The sequence below is a fragment of the Rhodnius prolixus genome, unplaced genomic scaffold (genome assembly GCF_049639745.1).
Source record: "Rhodnius prolixus isolate KJV_2025 unplaced genomic scaffold, Rpr scaffold_12, whole genome shotgun sequence".
In the NCBI taxonomy this organism is placed as follows: Eukaryota; Metazoa; Arthropoda; class Insecta; order Hemiptera; family Reduviidae; genus Rhodnius; species Rhodnius prolixus.
In genome coordinates, this window is record NW_027411635.1 from 10,106,682 (window position 1) to 10,131,438 (window position 24,757).

General features: G+C 35.7%; 1 protein-coding gene across 5 annotated transcripts in view; it reads right to left on the reverse strand.

The window, feature by feature from the left end:
* Positions 1-24,757, reverse strand: part of LOC141461911 (uncharacterized) — a 42,325-nt gene that overhangs the window by 7,518 nt on the left and 10,050 nt on the right. The window contains exons 30-59 of one of the 5 annotated variants that reach the window (XM_074143363.1): positions 24,557-24,616; positions 24,347-24,406; positions 24,134-24,193; positions 23,724-23,798; positions 22,636-22,713; positions 21,999-22,097; positions 21,472-21,534; positions 21,272-21,325; positions 20,017-20,076; positions 19,873-19,935; positions 19,623-19,730; positions 17,914-17,961; positions 15,500-15,871; positions 15,238-15,411; positions 12,931-13,137; positions 12,661-12,840; positions 12,337-12,543; positions 12,047-12,247; positions 11,582-11,788; positions 11,312-11,491; positions 11,009-11,194; positions 10,670-10,918; positions 10,003-10,164; positions 9,154-9,288; positions 3,133-3,204; positions 2,956-3,048; positions 2,574-2,708; positions 2,008-2,136; positions 1,746-1,904; positions 527-838 (exon numbers count right to left, since the gene is read on the reverse strand). In XM_074143363.1, the coding sequence (XP_073999464.1) occupies positions 527-838; positions 1,746-1,904; positions 2,008-2,136; positions 2,574-2,708; positions 2,956-3,048; positions 3,133-3,204; positions 9,154-9,288; positions 10,003-10,164; positions 10,670-10,918; positions 11,009-11,194; positions 11,312-11,491; positions 11,582-11,788; positions 12,047-12,247; positions 12,337-12,543; positions 12,661-12,840; positions 12,931-13,137; positions 15,238-15,411; positions 15,500-15,871; positions 17,914-17,961; positions 19,623-19,730; positions 19,873-19,935; positions 20,017-20,076; positions 21,272-21,325; positions 21,472-21,534; positions 21,999-22,097; positions 22,636-22,713; positions 23,724-23,798; positions 24,134-24,193; positions 24,347-24,406; positions 24,557-24,616 (4,188 nt within the window). Of the gene's footprint in view, positions 1-526; positions 839-1,745; positions 1,905-2,007; positions 2,137-2,573; positions 2,709-2,955; positions 3,049-3,132; positions 3,205-9,153; positions 9,289-10,002; positions 10,165-10,669; positions 10,919-11,008; positions 11,195-11,311; positions 11,492-11,581; positions 11,789-12,046; positions 12,248-12,336; positions 12,544-12,633; positions 12,841-12,930; positions 13,138-15,237; positions 15,412-15,499; positions 15,872-17,913; positions 17,962-19,622; positions 19,731-19,872; positions 19,936-20,016; positions 20,077-21,271; positions 21,326-21,471; positions 21,535-21,998; positions 22,098-22,635; positions 22,714-23,723; positions 23,799-24,133; positions 24,194-24,346; positions 24,407-24,556; positions 24,617-24,757 lie in introns of all 5 variants that reach the window. The other 4 variants (XM_074143361.1, XM_074143364.1, XM_074143362.1 and 1 more) reach the window with 4 other exon arrangements.

The window sequence follows — 24,757 nt, forward strand, 5'->3', positions numbered from 1 at the left end:
TTGTGGCGTTACTAAATGCCTCGTAAAATATCCATTTTGACTTGTGTCAATACGAAGGGCTAATGAGGTTTAGAGTTCAGCTCTTCAGAGCAGAAAATCTCTGCATCTTAAAAGATGATACTTTTACTTTGAGTCCTTACCAGATTCCAGAAGCTAATTAAACAGACAAAAGATTGGCCGGTCGAAGGCGAGGTGGATCGATGGTGTTGCCGCGGACGCAAGTTTACTACTTGGCGTCACAAACTGGATGGCTGCCGCACGAAATAGGGATGCCTGTCCGAGGCTTATTGAGGAGGCTCGGACTTAGTGGGTTGTTGTGCCATTTAAGTAAGTAATTAAATAGACAGGACCAGAGGTGGTGTTCTTACTAGTGGGTGCCACAATAGACCCTCCCGGTCGCTGCTTTTTCTGATCGACCACCATTGGACCTAATCTAAACACAATTCTTACAATTTAAATCTACGATGAAGTCATACGCTAAGGTGCCTCGATCACAAAATTCCTTCTCGCACAGCTTTAGACTTACCAAATTGATCCAGGTAGTTCTTAAGCATTTTGCTATTTCGTAGAGAGTCGATATAAGGCAGACTGGCAAAATTCCTTGTGGCAGTATTATAAAAGGTACAATTGTTAATCATAAATAACGTGTTGTTATACTGCCTATTGACACAGTTATATCGTTCCATTAGAGTTAAAATTTTTCTCGATTCCGCTAGATTCAGTCTACTGTGTTTAAGACTCGCACTGAACAGTCCAATGATGTCCTCAAAGATGATAGTCTCGACGATTAACTTGTTTTTCCTGGTAAACCGATTCAAGACCACCTTGACGACTGGACCTGTAAAAATAAAAATAAAATGTAGGTAACAATAAAAACGGACCCTATTGCTTCGTTTGGAGGGAAGTTTTATTAAGAACTGTAACATACATAGCTCTACTAAGAGGTTTTCTGATTCTTAAATTGTTCTTATTAACATATTTTCATTACTTCTGAAGTAGCTTTTGCTTACTTGAGCACCTCTTTGTAGTAACCATCGCTTGCTTAAGAGTACTTGACTGGCTGTAACTGATCGAGATTTAGTAACTTCGAGTAGCCTAAACTTTGCACTGGAGGTCATCCTTTGCCTTACTTGGTCTTTAATTACCCTAAGTTAGCACAAGTAGCTCTGACTTGGTCATGAATCCCCATTTTATTCCTAATAAATTAGTTATTCCTAGTAAATCTACATTGTAGACTTGACTCTCTAACCCTGACTTAACCACCCATATACGGCTTTGACTTAGCTGAAAACGGTCTTGAGTTAGCCCTAATACTAAATGGCTTTTATTCTGAAATAAGTGAGCATATTTTAACCTAAGTTTCTACGGAGTGGTGTGAGTGTAGGAAATATGTAGTAATTCTTATTAAAATTTATTCTCTATTGAGGGAATTTCTAGAAAATTAAAACAGTCCATTAGGACAGTTTTATAAGGGTTGATCGTCAAAAAGTGCACGAAAAAGCTGAACGTCGAAAAATAATTTAGCAATATCTGTTACCGATTACCAACCGATTAAAAGTTAAAACCTACTCAAAAAATATTACACCCATCAAAGAGAGAACACAACATTAAAAAATGAATTAGAATATATATAAACGAAATCAAATTTAACTGATCTAACTGGACGTTATAATGTGAAAAGAGGATTTCTAACATTATTCTAAACTTTTCTTCCATTAAATTAATGCAGAGGCTGCAGTTCTTACCAACTTTAGGTACTGTGTCTTCTTTACAAATAGGAGCAGGAGGCTTTATAGAAGGTATCATGGCCAACTTTTTGGGCATTTTTTGTTCACCCAATTTTTTACTACTGGGCGCTGGCTTCTTAAGGTCAGGCTTCACCTCACGACGCACCTTTGAAGCATCTAGAAATCAAGACAATAATGAACATTGAAGCATCAAAGTGGTAGGAGGCTTTTGAAGCTAAGTAAGGCAATTCTAGCCAAAAAGTGAGTCTTCAAAACTTACTTTTAGCAATTTCTTTCGTGATTCGTTGCACATAGGCCCGACGATCATTGTCCAAAATTTCTTTGTCGGCTTGGCCTTTGCCTTTGTCTAGGAGCTTCTTAAAATACTTCTTTTTAGGTACACCCCGTCCTGCGAAGGAAATCCATGCGACTTTAGAGGAATGCTTTTCCTTAATACAAACGGTACATCTATACAATGTTAAGATGGACATCATTGGAGACAAACTTATGTTCCTATTATTATTGGCGGTACAGTCATACACTGCAGTAACGATTATCTGTTTTAGCGATTTACACTGCATTGTCAAGGAACTTCAGAAAATATTTAAGTTCCCTTTAAAGCTAATTTAAAAAAGCCCTTGAGAAGCTTGTTTCACTTCCCATTTTGTCAAAGACAAAAAGGAACTAAAGGTTCACATCATACAGGTGGTGGGACTGTCATTGTACCGACTCTAGATCACTTCATTGCTTTAGAACTATACATAGTAATAAATTAAAACTGTCCGGTAGGACAGTTGTATAAGGGTTGTTAGGACCCTTTAAAGCATACTTAAAGTTAAACCTCACCTTTAACTTTAAATTTCCTGATGTTTTTCTTTAGCAGCTTCTTATAAATTTGTTTGCCTTTAAGAGACTTAGGAATACTCTTGGATCCCATTTCCGCATAGACAGTCCTGGCCAGAATATTGTGTGGGACTTTACCTGTGAGATAAACCATGCAGGGAGGGATTAATCTTAAGAAGACTGCTACTTAAAACTTTTGAGGAAGTAGTAGAATGATGAGTTGAAGCTGGCACAATACTGACTAACTTTTCCTTAGTTACAGTCCTCAGAGAAGTACTGAAGACAGTACTAAGGCTTAAGTTCAGAAGTTGGACTGTGCCTGATTACCATTGACTATTCCACTAATAAATCTTGTGGATACATTTTCAATGTGATTTGAACTTACCTTTACCATAAGTCTGTTCCAAGTCCCGACCCAATCTTTTGCCACGTTTAACTTTTAAAGCTCTCCTTATTAAAGCTCGATGTCGCTTTCTCGCTGGAATGTAAAAAGTTGAATGAAAAGAAAATGATGAAAGAAACTAATGGCAGTAATTAAATAAAAGTGAAGTTTAAGACTCACCTTGGAGTTTGCGGAGCATGAGTTGCTTAGATTCGATCTTGTTCAAAATTATGCTCAAATCGACTTTAGATTCTGAAACAGTGTTTAGAAGTTGCATTGTAGAAGGTGACACCAAACAAAAACTGTTTCGAAAAATGAGTTTCGTAAAACCTAGATTAACAAATGCCCTCTAAGAACCACGCCACGTCACTGAATAATGGAGATGAAATAGGTCATCTATGCAACACAGTTCAGAAGGCCTGGGATTTATTAGAGCACTACATATCCTCCTAGAACCTTGGTCACATACCAGTGTGTCTACAAGGGTATTGTTAAAAAATCTTAAATGGGGGAATACTGGTGAAACCGCAAGTCTTTGTGCTGCTGCAGATATAGATAGATAGATAAATTTCTGTATTTGATGAAAATTTACATATTACAGGGGTTCTGAAGTGTACAATAATTTTAAATAACCAATAGTATATTTTAAATGTAAGTAATAAAATAAATTAAACAAAATTATACATTTCTGTGTAAACAAAAGACAATAATAATCATATTGATGTAAATTAAACATAAATTAAACATTGTAGCTAAATTCTATTTCTTTAATCGTTTCTTACAAATGATCTCAGCTTTAAAGATTCTATAACATACAGGTAGATCTTATTTAGGCGATCATATGAGTTTAGTTTTAGAATATTTATTAATGGGGACTCTTTTTGGAGAAACTTTCCCAGGTACTGACTTCTCAGTGGAGAGTACAGCGGACAGACAAAGAGAAAGTGCTCCAGGGTTTCAATTCTATTTAGATTGCACATTGGGCACATTGAGTTGGTGTCTATGTGGTAATAACCATTTCTAGTCCTGATTTTCAATGCCTTGCAACTCGATACTCGAATCTGGCTGACCACTCTGAGTTTGTCTAAATCGCAAGTGTAATAAATGTATTCCTCATTAAGATCCAATAAACTGATATCTCTATACAAGCGACTATAGCCAAAATGAACAGCCCTATCGAGCGAAAGAACATGATTAGACCATTTTTCAATCTGTTTTATGCACTTCCCGTTAATGCAATGAACAAAGTCAGATTCGCCAATAACAGCAAGCCATTGCTGGATTTGGGAGAACCAGTTCCACTCAACTTTGTTATCCGCTTGTTGACTCAAACCTCTCATAACGCAAGTTTAGACAATCGGTTGTCAATCATGTTCATGATGCGCAACCAGTAACCCAGGATCCTCTTAAACACATGAACACCTGATGCCAATCTACCAGATTCAAGTCTTATCATACAGTCTGGAGTGTTCTTTGGCCAAAACATCAGCTTTTTTCATAAATTTGAGCTGCACCCTTTCAACAATGTACAAATATCTGTTTGCCCAAATTTCTGACCCATATAGAAGAATTGATGAAATTATGGATTCTAGCAGTTTGATCTTAGTTTCCCACGATTTAGATTTACCATTACAAAGAATATTTAAAACTTTTCCTATGCTGCTGCAGATATGTGTGCAATAAATTGTTCTGACTGCAATCAATGCAGAGCAGGTCTAGAAGGCCTGGGTTGCTTATTACAGCTGCCAAAAATCTTGGCCAGAAACTTGATTACTTTTGAGGTAGTAGCATTCTGTTAGAAAAAAGTTTTAGTTTATAATCGATTGTATGTACATGTTGGTTAACCTGTCTCTAACATCTCGCCATGTCTATATCTGTTCCATGTGCTTCTAAGCGTTAGCGTTAGTTATTTTTACTCTTTGTATTTTTCTTGTGTTTTGTTTATGTAATATAAGTGTTTTGTTTGTGTACAATATTTATTATGTACCTTTAACTGGTTATGGGCCCAGGAAATCTCTGACTTATTGAATTATTTAGTTATAGTGTATTATAGTGTTCGTTGTAATGGATGTAAAAGTATCTATTGAAAAGTTGGATGGACTCAACTGGCCGAGATGGAAGAGGCAAATAGAATTACTTTTAAAACATCACGAAGTTCATGAAATCACTATTGGTGAAACAAAATGTCCTACAGAAGGTGAGACTAATATTAAGAACTGGAAAAAATTAGATTCTTTAGCACAAGTGATATTGGTGACAAATATGAACGATAACAATGTTGATATTACTGCTACATGTAAATCATCATTTGAAATTTGGACACAATTGTTGTCTATTTATGAGCAAAGTTCTGGACAGAAATTAGATAGGCTCTTGGAATCATTTTTCTCAATAGAGAAAGGTTCTGCTGAAGACTTAGCTACATATATTTCTCGTCTGAAAAGGCTTTTTGCAGAAATTAATGATGAACTCAACAAATTGTCTAAAGTTCAGTTACCTGAAATATTATTATTAAGTAGAATAATGAGTACCCTACCGCCAGAATATTTTGAGTTTAAAAATGTGTGGGAAAGTATACCAATGGAAGAAAGAAATTGTAATTTACTAATAGAGAGGCTGAGACTGATTGAGATGAGGTTGCCCAATCACTCAGATAGTGCTGATGGTACTGCACTTGAAGCTGCGTCTTATAAAAATAAAAATAAAATCCAAGACAAACATAAAAAAGTTAAATGTTTTAAATGTAATAAACTCGGGCATTTTGCAGCCAAGTGTCCTATAAATTCACTTAAGTCTCCATCTAAGCATAAAGGCCTTTTAAGCTATTCGATTGGAACCAAATTAAATGAAAGGTGGATAGCCGATAGTGGAGCTACGCATCATATGTCTTTCAGTAAAGATTGGTTCCAAAACTATCAAGTTTTCCCTACGCCTCTAGAAGTGACCGTAGGTAACAATGATACCGTAAAAGCTATAGGAGAGGGAAATATTCTCGTAGAAATTAATATTGGTGGAAACAAATTTACCAAAATGATTGAAAATGTTTGGCATGTCCCTCATTTAGGCAAAAATTTGTTATCAGTGGGCCAAACAGTAGAAAAAGGATACGTTTTTAAAGCTAAAAGAAAAACATGCATATTTTTAGATATGGGAAAACCTGTTTTGTTTGGAACTAAAATAAATGGCTTGTATGAATTAGATTTTAAAGTAGTTAACCCAATGTCGAAGGGAAGTGTACAAGTTAGTCTGAATCATGAATCTAAATCAGGAATTTTAAATCTTGAAAGTGATAGTCTTCAACAGTGGCATGAGCGCTTAGCTCATCAAGACAAAAAGCACATTTTGAAGTTGCTAAAGGATAGACATATAAATGTGAAAGAAGACAATAAGTTTTGCAGTGGATGTGCTTTAGGTAAGCAACATCGAAAGTCATATAAGTCAAGATCCGAAAGAGCTACCAAGCCTGGAGAGATAATCCTCGCCGATTTGTGTGGACCAATGGAGGAATTATCGGTTGGAGGCTCAAGATATTGTCTTGTAATTAAAGATGATTTTACCAGATTTCGGCAAGTGTTTTTTATAAAGCAGAAGACTGAAGTTGCTGAGTTTATCAATGTGTTTATTGCTGAAGCTAAAAATGCAGGTCACTCTATCAAGACTTTTATGACAGATGGCGGAACTGAATTCACAAATAATAAAGTCAGATCTATTCTAAATAATTGGGGCATTAAATTAAGAACTGTTATGCCTTACTCACCTGAACAAACGGGTGGTATTGAAAGAGAAATGAGGACCCTGGTTGAGAGTGCAAGAACAATGCTTCAAGCCAAAAATTTGCCAAAAATATTGTGGGCAGAAGCGATGAATACAGCGTGTCACGTTATTAATCGTACAGGTCCCACAGCGGTTGCTGGTAAGTCGCCTTACGAGTTGTGGTTTGGAAAGAGACCTTCGCCAATTGGTCATTTCAAAGCATTTGGTTCTACCTGTTTTGTACATACTCCGAAACAAAAGAGACAGAAATGGTCTGCTAAAAGTCAAAAAGGGATATTAGTAGGTTATTGTGGAGAACGAGATGGATTTCGAGTCTACAATGGCCGGATAGTCTTAAGATCAGCGGATGTTATATTCCCACCAGAAAATTCTATGGTTACAGATTATTTGAAGAGTAGTGAGGAGACCCGAACTAGCTGTGGAAGTAAAATGCTTCATAGTAATTCCAAAGAAGGTAGCACAATTGATCCGGAACAGACTATATGCTCAACTAATTCAAGTAAAGATGAAGAAATGACCCCAGACATATCTGAATCAGAGGGAGAAGAAAATATATTGACTACCAGATCGGGAAGAGTAATAAAGACTCCTTCTAGGTTGAATGACTATATATGTATTGCAAATGGGATGCCGAATACTTATGAAGCTTTAAATTCCACAGAATGGCGAAGTGCAATGGATAGTGAAATAAAATCTCTTTCAGAAAATGACGTTTTTGAAGTTGTTGAGAGGCCACGAAATAAAAAGATTGTTGGAAATAGATGGGTTTTCCGAGAAAAAACACGGTCTGATGGAACAACCGAACGACTTAAAGCAAGACTTGTAGCCAAAGGCTATTCGCAACAAAAAGGTATTGATTTTGAGGACACTTTTAGTCCAGTAGCTAGATTTGAAACGGTGAGAACTGTTTTGAGTGTCGCTGCTAAGGAAAAATTATTTTTACGCCAATTCGATGTGAAAACGGCTTTCTTATATGGAAATCTCAATGAAGAAATCTATATGGATCAGCCAGAGGGATATAACGATGGAACGGACAGAGTTTGGAAATTAAAACGTAGCATTTATGGGTTAAAACAAAGTCCCAGATGTTGGAATGAAAGACTGGCTTCTTTCATGAACAAACAAAAATTTACTAAAAGTGAATCCGATCCTTGCCTCTATGTTCGACACCAGGATGGAAATAAATTAATAGTAGTCTGCTATGTTGACGATGGGCTGTTAGCAGGAACAGACCTAAATGATATTTCAAGTTTCGTTGCAGAAATGAAAAAAGAATTCAGTATTAAGATAATAAATCCAGACTGTTACTTAGGTATCACAATGCAACAAATGGATGATGGTTCAATATTTCTCAGGCAACAGCCTTATATTGAAAAGCTATTAAGAAAGTTTGGTATGGAGGAAGCCAAACCTATAAAAACTCCTGCTGAGGCAAATGGAAATTTTTATGAAGAGAGCGAACCTCTAGATAAAAAGGTACCTTTTCGAGAAGCTGTAGGCAGCTTAATATATCTAATGTCAGGTACACGGCCAGACTTGGCTTATGCCGTGAATACTGTGGCACAAGACTTGGAAAATCCTACAACTATGTCCTGGAAAAAGGTTAAAAGAATATTTCGATACTTGCAAGGAACTAAAAATTATGGACTGTTATACGGAACAGGTGGAGAAGGAAATTTAGTTGGTTTTTGCGATGCTGATTACGCTTCAGATAAGTCTAGACACTCAAGGAGCGGAATACTTTGTGTATATGCAGGATCAGTACTGACTTGGTCGAGCCAAAAGCAAAAGAGCGTATCTGTATCAACAATGGAGGCAGAATATATTTCAGCAAGTGAAGCTACAAAACAACTGGTTTGGCTTGAGAGATTATTAAAAGAAATAACCTCAAATGTTGACAAGCCTAAACTCTACATCGACAATCAAAGTGCAGTCCGCCTGGCAAAAAACCCAGAGTTCCATTTTAAAAGTAAGCACATTGACGTACGTTACCACTTCATTAGAGAGAAAGTGAGTAATGGTGAATTGGAAGTCCTTCACATCAGCAGTGAGGAGCAATTAGCAGACATATTGACTAAAGCGCTTCCTGGACCTCGATTCATTACTCTGACGATGAAGATGATTATACCGAAGTGATAAATAAAACTTTGAGGGAGTGTTAGAAAAAAGTTTTAGTTTATAATCGATTGTATGTACATGTTGGTTAACCTGTCTCTAACATCTCGCCATGTCTATATCTGTTCCATGTGCTTCTAAGCGTTAGCGTTAGTTATTTTTACTCTTTGTATTTTTCTTGTGTTTTGTTTATGTAATATAAGTGTTTTGTTTGTGTACAATATTTATTATGTACCTTTAACTCATTCATTCGAAACTATAATCAATTTTAAAATCTACTTACTCCTTAAGAACACTCATAGAAATACTTACTAGCATTTTTAGGTCGTTCAATCTCAAATCGCAACATTTTCGACAGCTGAGCCAAAGGGTAACAATAATTGCCCTTTAAGTCAAATACTGGCTTAAAGATCATTTGAACCAATTCCCTGACTGGAACTACTGGAACTACAAAAAATTGAAACTCGATCAAAATTAGGTATATTAAAAAAAAAGCAATAGCCAGAGAGGCTTTTGAAATGTAGTTTTCACCTTTATTTTGTTTTACTTTCAATTTAATTTTATTATCTTCTTAAAATGTTCTTTAAGAGATCTTGTGCAGTAAATCATTAGTTGGAAAAAGTATTAATAAGTGAGACTATGATATATATGACTTAAAATTTATATTATTAAAACTACCCCCAGAAAAAATCTCAAAAATGGTTGTTTGTTTTGTAGTATATTTTGAACTCTGTTTTTTAGGGTGTGGGTCTTGAAAATACGTCTTTATCCATTTGCCAGACATTTCAGTAGGGATCTTTGTCACATGTAACTATAGTCAACTCATGCAATGGTGGACTGTTTCTGCTGACACCCTGATAATGTTTAGATTATGTTTATTTACTTTGTTTATTTTTTATTGTTCTGAAATTAATTGAGGTAGTGTCTTTGATCACTTCCACACGGATCATACTCTCCTAACGAAGCACACCTATGTTTCATTTCAGACACTGATAATGGCACCCTCCGTGCTTAAACATTTGGCTAATGAAGAAAGTCGAGTTTACAATACCGACAAAAAAAAATTAAATGTAAGAGAAGAAAAAGAAATGGTAAATAACAGATGAAAAAAATGGTAGTAACAGATGTTAATATCTACTAATATAGTTTTAACAGACTAACTTTTAACAATCTGTCCTTTTGAAGGTGCATTCATTTTTGCTTCTTTTTTTTCGGCTAGCGATAATATTTTAGCAAAAGATATCTTGCGCAACTGTGGTCGGCGTATAATTTGCTTTTTTGTTGGGATCAAATTCAAGAGCTTATCCAAGCGTACAACAGAATCTGTAAAAGAAAGAAGCTGTGAAATTTTTCGGAATTCTCCCTATGAATATAAGTAGTTTACAGAGACTTATTGAATCAATCACTTACGCCTGATGTTTATAAAGAACATCTAAAAATTTATACTTAAAGATTAAAAAAATAAATGTTAAAATAACCATTTACGTTCCCAAAATTAGTAATGGCTGCAGGGACAACAAAAATTAACCTATGTAACAATGCTCAAGCCAAAACTATAATATGTACTAGTCACTCTGGATAGCAATCAAGCTGGCAATTTGTGTATGTTCATGTGCCGCAATCCTAGATCACTTTTTTTCCGATAGTATAAACATAGGCAGCTACCATGTCTAGACAATCTGCCCCTTGTGCATCAGTACGTGTGCTTTTAGATTTTTGAATTTAGCTACCCGAAAAGTTGCCCGTATGCAGCTCCTAATAGAGCTATTATAATATCCAGTTTGTATTATGAACATGTACATGTACATGAACCAAAAATACAACTCACCCTTAAAGGATCCTGGAATACCCCTAATGGTTCGCAATTTTGGTTTCTTTCTTCCTGCTTTACCAGCTTGTGGTTTTGGGCTCTTTAGTTTTCCTTTTTTAGAGGATACTTTTTTACTGGCATCGTCCTGCTGCTTTAAGGCTGGCTTTTTACCAGCCAATAAAACTTGGCCAGTTTTTTTTTTGGTTGATATTGCCTGCAATTTATCACCAACCTTAGCCGATGTTGAGACAATATTTGTATTGGTCCCTGGTAAAAAAAAAGTTGCACTTATGCAGTTTCTATTAGAGTTATTAAAACATAAAGTTTCTATTAAACATGAACAAAAATACTACTCACCTTTAGAGATACCTAATTGTGGCCTCTTTCCTCCTGCTTTACCAGCTGGTGTTTCTGGGCCCTTTGGTTTTCTCACCCTAGGAGATTGTGTTTGGCTGGCACTATCCTGCTTCTTTGAGGCCAGCGATTTTCCCTGCTTTTCGCCACCAACCTTAGCCGATGTTGCGATAGTATTTGTACTTGCCGCTGGTGAGGGAAAGTTGAAATTATGCAATTTGTATTAGAGTTATTAAAATCTCCAGTTTATGTTAAACATGAACAAAAAGTAGGACTCCCTTTTAACGGAACCTAGAATACCCTTACCGGTTAGCGATTGTCTTCTCTTTCCTCCTGCTTTACCAGCTGGTGGTTCAGGGCCCTTTGGTTTTCTTTCAATTGAAGATTGTATTTTACTGGCATCTTCCTGCTTCTTTGAAGCTGGCGATTTTCCCTGCTTTTCACCAACAACCTTAGCCGATGTTGAGATAGTATTTGTACTTGCCGCTGGTGAGGAAAAGTTGAAATTATGCAATTTGTATTAGAGTTATTAAAACATCCAGTTTATGTTAAACATGAACAAAAAGTAGGACTCACTTTTAATGGAACCTGGAATACCCTTACCGGTTAGCGATTCTGGTTTCTTTCCTCTTGCTGTACCAGCTGTTGGTTCTTGACCCTTTGATTTTTTCTCACTAGAAGATTGTATTTTACTGGCATCATCCTGCTTCTTTGAGATTGGCGATTTTCCCTGCTTTTCACCACCAACTTTAGCCGATGTTGAGGCAATATTTGTGCTTGTCGCTGTTGAGGAAAAGTAGTACTTATATAATTGGTAATAACAATTAAAAATTTTTAATTTTTGTTTTATTTTACTCTTTATTTATTTAATTTACTGTCAAAATTTAATACAATTTGTCATCTAAAAAAAAAAAAAAAAATTCTGTAATCTGTTTTATGTATGTAATTTTGGAATAAAGGCTTAACTTATTGTTTATTGATAGGTATTAATGTTATTAAATCATCCAGTTTATATTAAACATGAAAAAAAATATGACTCACTTTTAAAGGGATCTGAAATACTTCTACCGATTGGCGATTGTGGTTTCTTTCCACCTGCTTTACTAGCTGGTGTTTCTGGGACCAATGGTTTTCTGTCACTAGAAGATTGTATTTTACTGGCATCATCCTGCTTCTTTGAGGCTTGTGATTTTGCCTGTTTTTTACTACCAACCATAGCCGATGCTGAGTCTGTATTTGTCGCTGGTGAAGAAAAGTGACCCTTATGCAATTTCTATTAGAGTTATTAAAACATCCAGTTTATATTAAACATGAACTAAAATACTACTCACCTTTAAAGGAACCAGAAACACCTCTACCGGTTGGCGATTGTGGACTCTTTCCTCCTGCTTTACCAGCTGGTGGTTCCTGGCCTTTTGGTTTTTTCTCACTAGTGGTTTGTATTTCACCGGCATCATCCTGCTTCTTTGAAGCTATCGATTTTGTCTGCTTTTCGCCACCAACCTTAGCCGATGTTGAGATAGTATTTGTACTTGCCGCTGGTGAGGAAAAGTTGTACTTATGCAATTTGTATTAGAGTTATTAAACCATCCAGTTTATGTTAAACATGAACAAAAAGTAGGACTCACTTTTGATGGAACCTGGAATACCCTTACCGGTTGGCGATTGTGGTTTCTTTCCTCTTGCTGTACCAGCTGTTGGTTCTTGACCCTTTGATTTTTTCTCACCAGAAGATTGTATTTTACTGGCATCATCCTGCTTCTTTGAGATTGGCGATTTTCCCTGCTTTTCACCAACAACCTTAGCCGATGTTGAGGCAATATTTGTGCTTGCCGCTGTTGAGAAAAAGTAGTACTTACGCAATTTCTATAAGAGTTATTAAAATATTTAGTTTATAATTAACATGAACCAAAAATACGACTTACCTTTAGAGGAACCTGGAATACCCTTACCGGTTGGCGATGGTGGTTTCTTTCCTCTTGCTTTACCAGCTGGCGTATCTGGGCCCTTTGAATTTCTTTCATTAGACCATTGTTTTTTACTGGCATCGTCCTGTTGCTTTGAGGCTGGCAATTTTGCCTGCTTTTCATCGCCAACCTTAGCCGATGTTGAGATAGTATTTGTACTTTTCGCTGGTGAGGGAAAGTTGTACTTATGCGATTTGTAGTAATAATAATAATAACATTTTTATTTTTATTATTATTATTTTATTAATGATAATGATAATTAATCAAGTGGATTAATCATCATTATCAAGTGGAGTGGCTGGGAATTACCAAGGGAGCAGTTCGTGTGGCTCCCAGAGACTGTATCTGGAAAGAACATGAAAAGCGTCCTGGGGTCAACAGCAAGACTACGATGTCTGGTTGTGTAAACAAAGAGCCAAAGTGACTCTGTGTTTAGGCAGAAAACAGATTACTCTGATCACAGGCCTATTCACAGGGCATGGTAGGTACAGGAAGCGTCTGTTCAAGGTAGGGCGTATTAGCTCGGATCCGTTGTGAAGATTGTGTCAGGAAGAGGAAGAAACGGCCTCTTACTTGTTATTCGATTGCGTTACAATCGAGTGATTGCGCTATGAAACCTTTGCATCTTTGACACTAAAGGAGATAGTAGCGCAAAAAGAACTAGTAGGGAAAGTCCTCAAACTCTTTAGTAGGGGAGGTTTCGTTTACTAGATCGAAAGGGGGAAGACGCAATAAGCCTCTTTTGGCTGCGGTGCCATGGAGCACGGGTCCCGCCCAGCTATCTTAATCCTAATTATCATAAAAATTAATACAAACACAGGCATGGACTGAAGTCCATCCGCCGAGTTGACCTTACTTTATTTTTAATAGATGCATTGACTACATTGGACATCAGCGTCGTTGACTTTACTATAAATAATATTTAGTGCAAAATTAAGATCAAAAATGAAGGTTTTAGCTTATTTCTATAGGAAAAGTAACCATAAACACAACCAAACAATTCTTTGAAAAAAGAAAATGTGAATAACAACTAAATAAACTTTTCTCTTATTCTGTGTGATAATATAATTAAGTAAAATAAATAAATACACATTTAGAAAAATTTTTAGGGAAGGAGAATATTGTTATACATTAATAATTAAATTAAGTAATCAAAAATTCTATACTGCAAGGTATGTTAAATTTTCCCATCCATAATCGCCATTCAGATGTTTTATCGTCTCGTATTAGCTGATAAATTGTCTACCTAAATACTTCAGCTTAAACTCTTGTAATATTGGGCAAAGCCCTATAAAATGTATTGTATTTTTTATTGCACCTAAATTACACAGACTGCATTTACACGCTCTTTTTTCCCAACTAATATTATTGCAAAGTATTGGTATGGTGTTGTGTGAGTAGGCAAGAATGATACTAATAATAAATAATAATAATAGTAACAATAAAAAATAATTGTGGACGCGCCTTAAATGATAAATAAAAAATAAAAAAATAAAAATAAAAGAAGTGTGTAGAGGTCAGTGTGCGAGCTCGGTATGAACCCCTGGTAAGTGGTGGGCTCGAGAGACGGAAGCAGAAGGAGATAAGCCGTTGCCGAGGTAAGACCACGGGTTTGTGAAGAAGTTGAGTATTGATAAATAGCTGATTGGCGAGAGGTGAGCGTACATCTCTGATTAATCCCTCTGTTCACCTCTAACCACTCAGCAGGGATCAGGCATTAACTCCGATTTTATTGTGTGTTTAGAGTTTATTTTTCTTTACTTTTATTGTGAAAAGCGTTTCAGTTCATTTAATATCTTTAGTAATTAAGAGTTTACTTTCTTTTATTATATCACTTCATTCGAGTGTTTTATGTTGGGAATTTTGTTAGGGTCTAGTTTGATAGTATGTATCTGTCCGTTAGTAAAGTACAAGCAACTAGTCATTAAATAGCTAACATATTAACTGGGTCACTGATTCCTCTCCACCACCCGTGTGAATGGTCGTGTGAGTGTGTGAGGGTGACGGTCCGGTAGCTAGAGGAGAACGGGAGCGCTGTGGAAGTAGGTAAGTTTCTGAGAGGTTATATTATAATTTAAGTTCAGCGACTCTCCCCTCAGTTTCATAATTATCGACATCTTCCTAGTGTTATTTGCATCGTTAATGTAGAGTATACCAACTGAACTTGATTTAATTCTTTATACAATACATTTAAATCATCCAGTTTATATTAAACATGAACAAAAAAATACCACACACATTTAACGGAACCTAGTATACCCTTACTGGTTGTCAATTGTGGTTTCTTTCCTCTAGCTGTACCAGCTGGTGGTTCTGGGCCCAATGGTTTTCTCTCCCCAGAAGGTTGTTTTTTACTGCCTACATCCTGCTGCTTTGAGACTTGCGATTTTGCCTGTTTTTTACTACCAACCATAGCCGATGTTGAGTCTGTATTTGTCGCTGGTGAAGAAAAGTGGCACATCTGTAATTTCTATTAGATTTATTAAAACATCCAGTTTATATAACATGAACCAAAAATACGACTCACCTTTAGAGGAACGTGTTATGCCCCTTCCGGTGGGCGCTTGTTGTCTCTTTCCTCCTGCTTTACCAGTTGGTGGTTCTGTGCCCTTAGGTTTTCTCTCAATTGAAGATTGGTTTTTAATGCCATCAATCAGCTGCTTTGAGGCTGGCAATTTTGCCTGATTTTTTCCACCTATCTTAACCGATGTTGTATTTGTCGCACGTGAGACTAATTTAGAAGTCTTACTGCCAGGCATTTTCTTTTCTGATTTTAACTTAGTCAATTTAGGGCGATTATTTTCCGGACCAGTTTCCTTTTGAAACCTCAAATTCTTCGTTATCGGTCGTGAGAATTTTTGATTTGAATATTTATTTTGTAAAAGGCGCTTGTTTGTTCCTGTAAGCAAAAATATATGAAGCATACTCTACAGCAATATTAATATCAGATTAACAGAAATGTACTTTTCTCATAGAGTTGAACGAGATTCCTTGGAATTACCAACAATTGGGAGAAGAAAATTTAAAAATGTATAAGAATTATAGATGTCCTGCTGCACCGAGGACAGAATAGTTCTTTTGGGAACAGATTTAAAAGCTTCCGAATCGGAGGGCGGAAACCTCTAGGACCGTCCATCAAGTAGAAAAGAAGTGAGGACCGAAAGGTAAATCTCGAAAGAATGCTGCAATGGAATTATTTGCTAAAATATGGGTATAATTTATAAATTTATTACTTGTATATGCTTAGAAAATGGACCCTTTAGTAAATATGAAATATACTTACACAATAATTTCAATTATTTTAACGGCATTTCTGCTATACGTGGTCGCTTTCATCTCATGAAATGACTGTGTATCTGTCATACAATAATGGAACATGCGGGGCTACAGGTGTGTGCATTTAGGAAACTAAATTGCGTCCGGCGCATTCTATACGGATCCCTGGGTATGTCCCCTACATTAAGAAGGTGCAGCCTGATGATGGGAAGGCGCTCGGCGGAGTTGCTGTTTGTACGGGACAATATCCCTAGCCGGTGGCTTACTCTGAATACCATCTTTAAGCTCATGCCGGGCGTCCAACGACAGCGTTGCAGATCACTCTGTGTTACATGCTAGGTATTACATTAGATGTTACATTGGAAAAGGGGTGATCTGAAGGACCTGCTCTTTCAACAGCCAGCGACGGTATTAGTTATGGGAGATTTTGAGTTCTCACAATACCGGTTATGGTAGAACCGGTACACGAAGCAAGACCTTAGAAGAGATGATTGATAATCATAATTTATTCCTACTGAACAACGATGACGCAACTTTTTTTAGTGTGTACTCTAGAACTTTGTTGATTTAAGCATAACAGTTCTTAGAACCAGCTTAACAGTTTATCTAGAATGGAACACGCTATAAGACTACCTAAGTGACTACTATCCCATTAAAGTGGATAGCTCCATCTCCAGGTCTGACTTTATCACACCTGTGAGATTCGACATAAGGAGAAAAAATTGGTTCGCTCATACAGCCAATGTGCCTCGTCATTGAGATGTTGTTGCGTGCGGCCGAATGTTCGTGGACCTCTGATTGCTTCAATTAAACATTAGTGGGCAAGAAGTTATACTTGCATGGGGGCCAGGCCACATAGGCATATCTAGCAACAAAAAAGCAGATCAGGAAGCATCCAATGCTGCCTGCAACCACAAACGCCATACCCATTTTCCCCACTGACTTGCAAATTCACAAAAAATAAAATCTTAAATAGAAAATGCCTACATCAGTGAGATATCGTATTCAGAAAAATTGAAAGAATTTAAACCACTAGTGCAATTTATACCGTCTAAGAACCCGCGGCGAGAATTGGTGATAATAACAAGGCTTAGGTTAAGGATACACGAGTGACTCAGCTTACCTCCTCCTAGGGGCTAAAAACCCGAGGTGCTCGTGGTGCTGGAAAAAACTTACAGTTTTTCATGTATTGGAAGGGTGTCACGCACTTCGTCATTGCCACATCATAGAACATTTCCTATTCATGGGTGTTTGAAACTTGGTCATATTCTCTTCACGCAAAATATTATGAGATGGAGCTGAAAAAGCTCAATAACCCATAGATCTGGCGGACCAGACTGCATACAAAAGCTTTTATTGGCCATCCTTAAAGAGCAAGTATATTAATTCTGAGCTTATTTCTAGAAGTGACAGATATCCTGGCCTAGAACCTTGGATAAATCTTACAATATTTCTCACAACAGAGAATTGTAAATTTCAGAACTAAGATAATTGTAGAAGCTGTAAGTCCCAAGAAATTGTTGGAGCAGACTGTTCTGACAATACATCAATAAAGAGATTTTAGACTTGAAGTCAAAAGCTGCGCTGGAAATTCATTTAACCAGTGTCTCATTATGAAAAGTACTAATCTAGAGGATATTTCAGCATGATTTTATTTATACTAACCAGGTTTGCGCTTTCTTTTTGGCAATGGAACATAGGGCACCACTTTATCTACAAAAAAAATAAAACTAAAGTTAGTTCCGACCTAAAATACAATTATACACAAAGTACAGGATAAGGATGTTGACTGTTAAAAATCATAACAATAATTAAAGGTCTAAGTCGCTTTGACAAATAGACAAGGAAAAAATAAATAAATAAACAAAAATAATAAAAATAAAAGGCGCCAAAAACCTCAGATGTTGACGCGCCTTAACTTAAACAGAAATTAAAAATAATAAATCAATTTTTATTTTTCAGTTTCAAAAAAAAATCTTTTAGATTATGATACAGTTAGGTTCAATCGGCGCCAAGGTAACAGAGCAATTAGAGGCGAGACGAGGCTTAGTGAGTATATTTCCCACAGTTAGATCTAATACTTTTATTTGACTGTATTTTTTTAAGAAAATTTATTTTAGGGTACTTATGTTGAAGAGTGGGATGAGCTTCCCACTAAATTGTAATTTTGGTGTAACGTACAATTTTACAAACTGGACACGAATAATAAGAATTACAAAAGTTTGGAATTTGGAGAAAATGTATGAGTTAGAACTTGTAAGAATTTTAGTTTAAAAAAATAATGTGAGAATCTGTTGTAACAGATTAAAATATATAAATTTGAACGAGTCATCTTGAAAGAAATTAATAATATTGTAACGAAGTTGACCTGGGCAGAGAAGAAAGGCCTAGATTGTACTAGGGGTTGAGCGACCAAAGTCGGTAACAGGCCACCACTGTGTAAACAAAAGGGCCGGTCTCTACCTGTGCCAGAAAAGAAAGATTGTTGTAGGAGTTTAGTGACCGTAGCCTGTAACGGTCCACCGCTGTGTAAAAGCCAGCTAAGAGAAAGGCCCCAGTTGGGGTGGTGGCAGTATGTGTTTTCCAGCCAATGAGCGGCAGGTTGGAGTGGAGTGAGACAGAGAGCTGGTAGAGGGCGGCCCCAGTTGGGATGGTATGTGTTTTTCTCAGCCAATGAGCGGCCGGTGGGCGTGAGAAAGACGGAGTGGGGCAGTCGCAGTTAAAGGGAGGCAGACACAGCTGGAGAAGTCAGTTTTTAGTCAAGTTATTGAGTGAGTTTTGAGTTAGTCTTTGAGGTTAGTTTTGAGTTAGTCTTTGAGTCAGTCTTGGAAAGTTAGTTTGGAGAGACACTTTGAAGTGACAGTTTTTGAGAGAGTCAGTGTTGCGGAGTGCTTCAGAGTTAGCCAGTTAGGCGGTTAATCAGTTAGTGAGTAGAGCTTTGTTAGTGCAGCAGAGACTAGTGCAATTCGGTGCAGTGCGGATCAGTGGTCAGTCGGGGAACAGTTTTGTGGCGTTACGTAGTGTGTAAGTAACAGTAAACTGTTGTGACTGTTGTAAATGGTAACTGTAATGAATAGCGTTAGTTGCTAGTAAATGTTAATGTGATTAATGTTAATGTGTTAATAAATCAGGTTATTACTTACAAATTTAGCGAGTTTTATTATTTAATCAAACCCACATATTATTTAAATTAACTAGTGGCAGGCACTAGTTGTAGTTGTGAAGTTTTTAGTAAAAAGATAGAAAAACTTTACGATATGAATGGAAGGAATTACTAGAAATATGTTTGGGTGTGTAAGAACATTATTGGAATCTAGCCAATTTTTATTTATTTCCGACATTTTTAAGGATTAACAAATATAGATTAAGCTTACCATGCGTGATATGGTACATAAAGACATCTGGATTATTTTCTGCCTTCGCACGGATCTTTTCACCATTCTTTCCTTGTGGAATTTTGTACACCATGTACTTGAGTCGACCTGCGGATAAACGAAATAAAACATTTTTTTATAATTTTTTTGCCAGCAACCGTTAAATAAATCTATAACTCCTAGGCATTTTCGTTTGAAGTATGACTTATTTAAGAAAGTGCCTTAGGAAAACAGTTCTCAAACCACTTACCATTCATAAAGCCAATTCTAACGGCTATTCTGACTGACTGGAATCTTGGTTTTTTCAGTTTTTCTACAATAAATAAAGAAAAAAATATCTCATCAATTTGATTTATTCGATTGATGAATTTATTTATTTAAATATATTGTTTACCTTTAATTTTACCATAAAGCTTTTTACACATTCTTGCGTTGATTTTTGGCAATGTTTGGTCTGTAACAAGACAAAAAAAAGATGTAGGAAGCAGAAATCATGAAAGGGTTTGACTTAATTTATTAGCTTGTCTGTTATTATAAGGATAAAACTCAATGGAACTCAGAATTGTCTCGTAATTATGTTTTAAACATAAAACATGCGATTGTCGAGAAAATTGCCTCAATAGGTAAATAGCGGAATTGTAATAACTAAAAAAGGCTTATTTCCTTACTTGATAAATTAGAAGCGTTTATAAAACTAAATAACTTTAATTATTTTATATGATGTTCAAATATCCAAGAAAAAGTATGTTCTCACAAATAAATCTAAGAACTGATTTCCCTTTAATTATACCATATAATTGTGCCGACAAAGTCGACACTTACTCTGTTTTGATGGTTGCTTGCTAAAGGGATGAGCGTGTGTTTCTCTGAGCGATAGAGAAAAAAAGTGGACTTTTTGAACTACAGAAAGTATACTTCCAGTGGAGAGAACACTTTACAGATTTAATTCTCATTGATAGAGAGAAATGTACATCACATAGCTGCTTACACCTGCATTCTATTGGGTACTTTTCTATTTTTATCAAACAATCGGAAAAAATGATACATTGACTGGGACACCGGGACCTTACTTTCAAAAAGGAACATACGGTAAGCCAAAAAAATACATCATGGAGGATTTGACTTTTGAACTGCAAATGATCAAGCTTACATCTCTTTTCTTCACCAAGTCCTACTTTTATAAGTAAGTACTATATACAATTATAAGACAAATAACAACAGAATGTTCAGAGTATTTTGCCTGTAAAACTAGTAATGGTATAGGAAGGTCTTGGATTTGTTAGCTACCAAAAAGGTTCAAGTTGTAAACAATTATAGTCTACATTTTCAACAGACTTAATATGTAAAAAAATTGGTTGTAAAATGAAAAAAGTACAAATTTTATTTTCTAATATTATGGGTCTTACATTAAGGTTCAATATAGCCTAGGTTGGACCAGGGCCTAGTGTAGGGATTAAAGCTATGCTGGGACTAAAAAACACTATGACGCATAGTCAGGACGGTTTAATTCTAAAGGTAAAACTCTTAAAACTAAGCTATTTAGTTGATTGCGAATTGCTTAACTTCCTGAAGGCAGCATTTTTGTTTTCAATATTTCCGCTTTACTTACAGCCCCCGCCCAGTGACAAATGATCAAAAGTTTAACTCACAGAGATTGCTGTTATCCTTAGCCTTTAATTCAGCAGCTTTGCGCGCAAATTTGGCTGAAAAACAAAAACAAATTGAGTTAATACCTATTTACTCAAATTTTGGATAGTCTAAATAAAGCTTTACTGGCATAGATTCAGCTTCCAATGTGGCTTACACCAAAGAATCTTCAAAGTAATAAGCAAATAAACTATGTTTTTACCTTTCCTCATGTGCCTTGGCAGAATATCCTTAGTTTCTTCATCATAAATCATAACTTTGTTCTCTAAAAAATAAAAAGTTCACCGCATTAAATTTTGTTAAAGCTGGTAATTGTGTGCATAGTATTAACTCTTCTTCATATAGGTAGTAGTATTATACATAGTACTGACTTGGGGACACATTAGATGATGCATGTCTGCGGTTTACCTTAATACTATAAAAGTGATAGATCAGTACATATCATTACTTTATAGACAATTTGGCAAATGTAACATGCTTTAGTTTTCTTTGAAAGTAGGGTGGTAGATTTGTTTAGTTCCTTTTACAATGTAAAATCTAAGTGGTAGATATTTACCATAGTATAAATAGTATAGGCCAACAGTGTGGTTAATAGTAAACATCAATTTCGTACCTATTTTATACCCGCTAAGCGAATCAGATTTTTTGTAGAATTCGTGAGCATATAAAATATATTTATTTTATTTAGAACTAACAAGTAATTTATGGTGTATGCATGTAGTCTTGTACCTTTCTTTAGCTTAAGATCCACTTTGGCTAGAATCATGGCGGCCTTCTCAAGAAGAGCGGTCTTGCGCTTTTTCTTGTTGATCTTGGCTTGTTTTTTAACTAGAACAGAAAAAAATAATGTGAATGAGTGTGAAGTAAATAATTAATAGAGTGAACGCATAATTAAGAGAATTAATTGAATATTAAATGGTAGAGTGAAATAGTCAAAGAATGAATGCATGAGTGAATTAGATAAGTTATGAGTGCATCGGTGAGTAAGAATCAATATACTCTGCAATGAGAGAAGGAATGTGAACGGGTAGATTTAATGAAGATGAATGAACGAGCAAATAAGATAAGCGTAAATTCATATGGGACGAGTAAAGAGTAAATGATGCGTTTGGAAACCTACTGAGTGTAACATGACATCTGGCAGACAAGTGAGAGAAAGAGTGTTGAATGAATAAAGTGAATGGATTTGAAATAAGATTGAGAAAAATTTTTTAGTTATCCTGGTTATTACACATATTTAACTCCCAGACGTGAAAAATTGGTTTTTAGAACCAATACTGTTCTTTGTTGGAACTTAAATATATTAGGGCGAAAAGAAGTGGTGCGAGTGATTGACAATAAATTTATAAAAATTCTCAATACGTACAAAATTCACGTTTTTTTGGATAGCATGAACATCCTTCTTCTGGAAAAGTAACAGTCTTTGCAACGGACGTCTTTAATTCTATAACAAAATAAAAAGAAAAAAGAATCAGAAAAAAATAGTATAGGCCAACAGTGTGGTTAATAGTAAACATCAATTTCGTACCTATTTTATACCCGCTAAGCGAATCAGATTTTTTGTAGAATTCGTGAGCATATAAAATATATTTATTTTATTTAGAAAATCATTTGCAGTTTCCGTTAATATTAAGTCAGCAATTTTACTGAATAGGAATTAGATTAGTGCCCAAGAATGTTGTTACTCCCTTATAATCGTATCTATATCTATTAGGCTCCAAAGCAAAACGTATTAAATATGCGAGAAAAAAGAAAAAAAAAAAACTACTGTTCTACATTCTATTGAAATTTTTCATTTTTTGCAAACTTCTGATTATGAAAGAAAATTCGAAATTAAAGCGAAAAAACATTTTAAAGCAGATCAATCAATCAAATTACATATCAAACCACTATTTCAATGACAAATTTTATTTAATTTTTACTTATCCAAATTATTACACAGACGTTCATCGACGTGCAAAATTGGTTTTTACAACCAATAAACTCTCTAGGAGTTTAAGAATTGAAGGAATTTTTTTTTTTTTAACTTCGCTACCCGTAAGTCACGGCAGTTCTGCCATCCGACGTCGGGTTTCCCAGTACACAATTTTTTTTTTTTTTTGTAGATATCGTCCGATAAAATAGTATTATGTCTTCGATAGAAGGACACAAGTCAAGGTATTCGGAGGACATGTCCTCTCTTCCACACAGAGTGCAGGTCGGGTCCGTCACCAACCCAATGCGATATAGGTGGGTCTGCAAATAATCATGACCCGTGAGCAGTCAGAAGCAGGCCACACCGTCCTTTCTTTTCAGATTAGGTGGAACTCGTCCACCTGGTTCAACCAATACTTGCCACCGTTTTCCATCCGCTTTTGCTTTTTGTCTGCACTTCACTTCTGATCGAAGAAAAAGTGGGAAAAGAAAGTGGTATGAGTGTTTGGAAACAAATATTTTAAAATTCTTAATACACACCTAATTCAAGTTTCCTTAAGCATGCACATCCTTCTGTTAGTAAAGATGAAGTATTTGCAGCAGGCCCCTCTGATTCTATTAACAACGACAAAAATAAAATAAAATATACAGAATTAGAAAAAAAAAAGAATGGGCCAGCAGTGTGGTTAATAGTAAACATCAATTTTCGTATCCATTTTATACCCGCAAAGCGAAACAGATTTTCTGTAGAAGCTGTAAGCATTTAAAATATATTTATTTTATATAGAAAATCATTTGCAGTTATTATAACGAAAGAGTCAGCAATGAATATTTTACTGACTTGGAATCAGATAAGTGCTCAAGGATGTTGTTACGCCTTTAAAAAGGTATACAACTATACTTATTACTATTAGGCACCAAAGATAAGCCTATAATGCTAAATTATTTACCTGGATAACAATAGCATTTGTCTTCTTCCGAAATTACAATTTTCGAATCCTTTAATGCCACTGCAAAAAAAAAAAAATCTTCGGATTCGGCATAAACGATGGTATAATTGACTAAAGTAACCATTGCTAGGGAAATCTTTCTTATAGGATCTGTGACTCTAATCCAAGACTTAGCCCCTAATCTACTACCAGTTCATTTATCAGATTATTTACCTGGATCACATGAGCATTTGTCTTCTGGAGAAATTGTACTGCCGGATATGCTTGACACGGCTGCAAAAAAAAAAAAAAAAAAAAATCGGATCCAGTGTTAGTAATTGACTGTAATAACTATTGTTAGGGGAACATTCCAAACCGGTTCTAAGACTCTTGTCAAGATCTTCCTTCCTAATCTACTATTAGTTCATATGCTAGATTATTTACCTGAAACACCAAAGTCTTTGTCTTTTTGAGCAATTGCACTGTCAGCTTCGCTTGATACTTCTGTAACAAAAAAATAAACATCAGATTTAGCATTATGTTAGGTGATTAACTGTATTAACTATTGGTAGGACATCATTTCACTGAGGATACTGGACTTTTGTCAAAGTCTTCTCCTCCAATCTACTACTAGTTCATTTATTA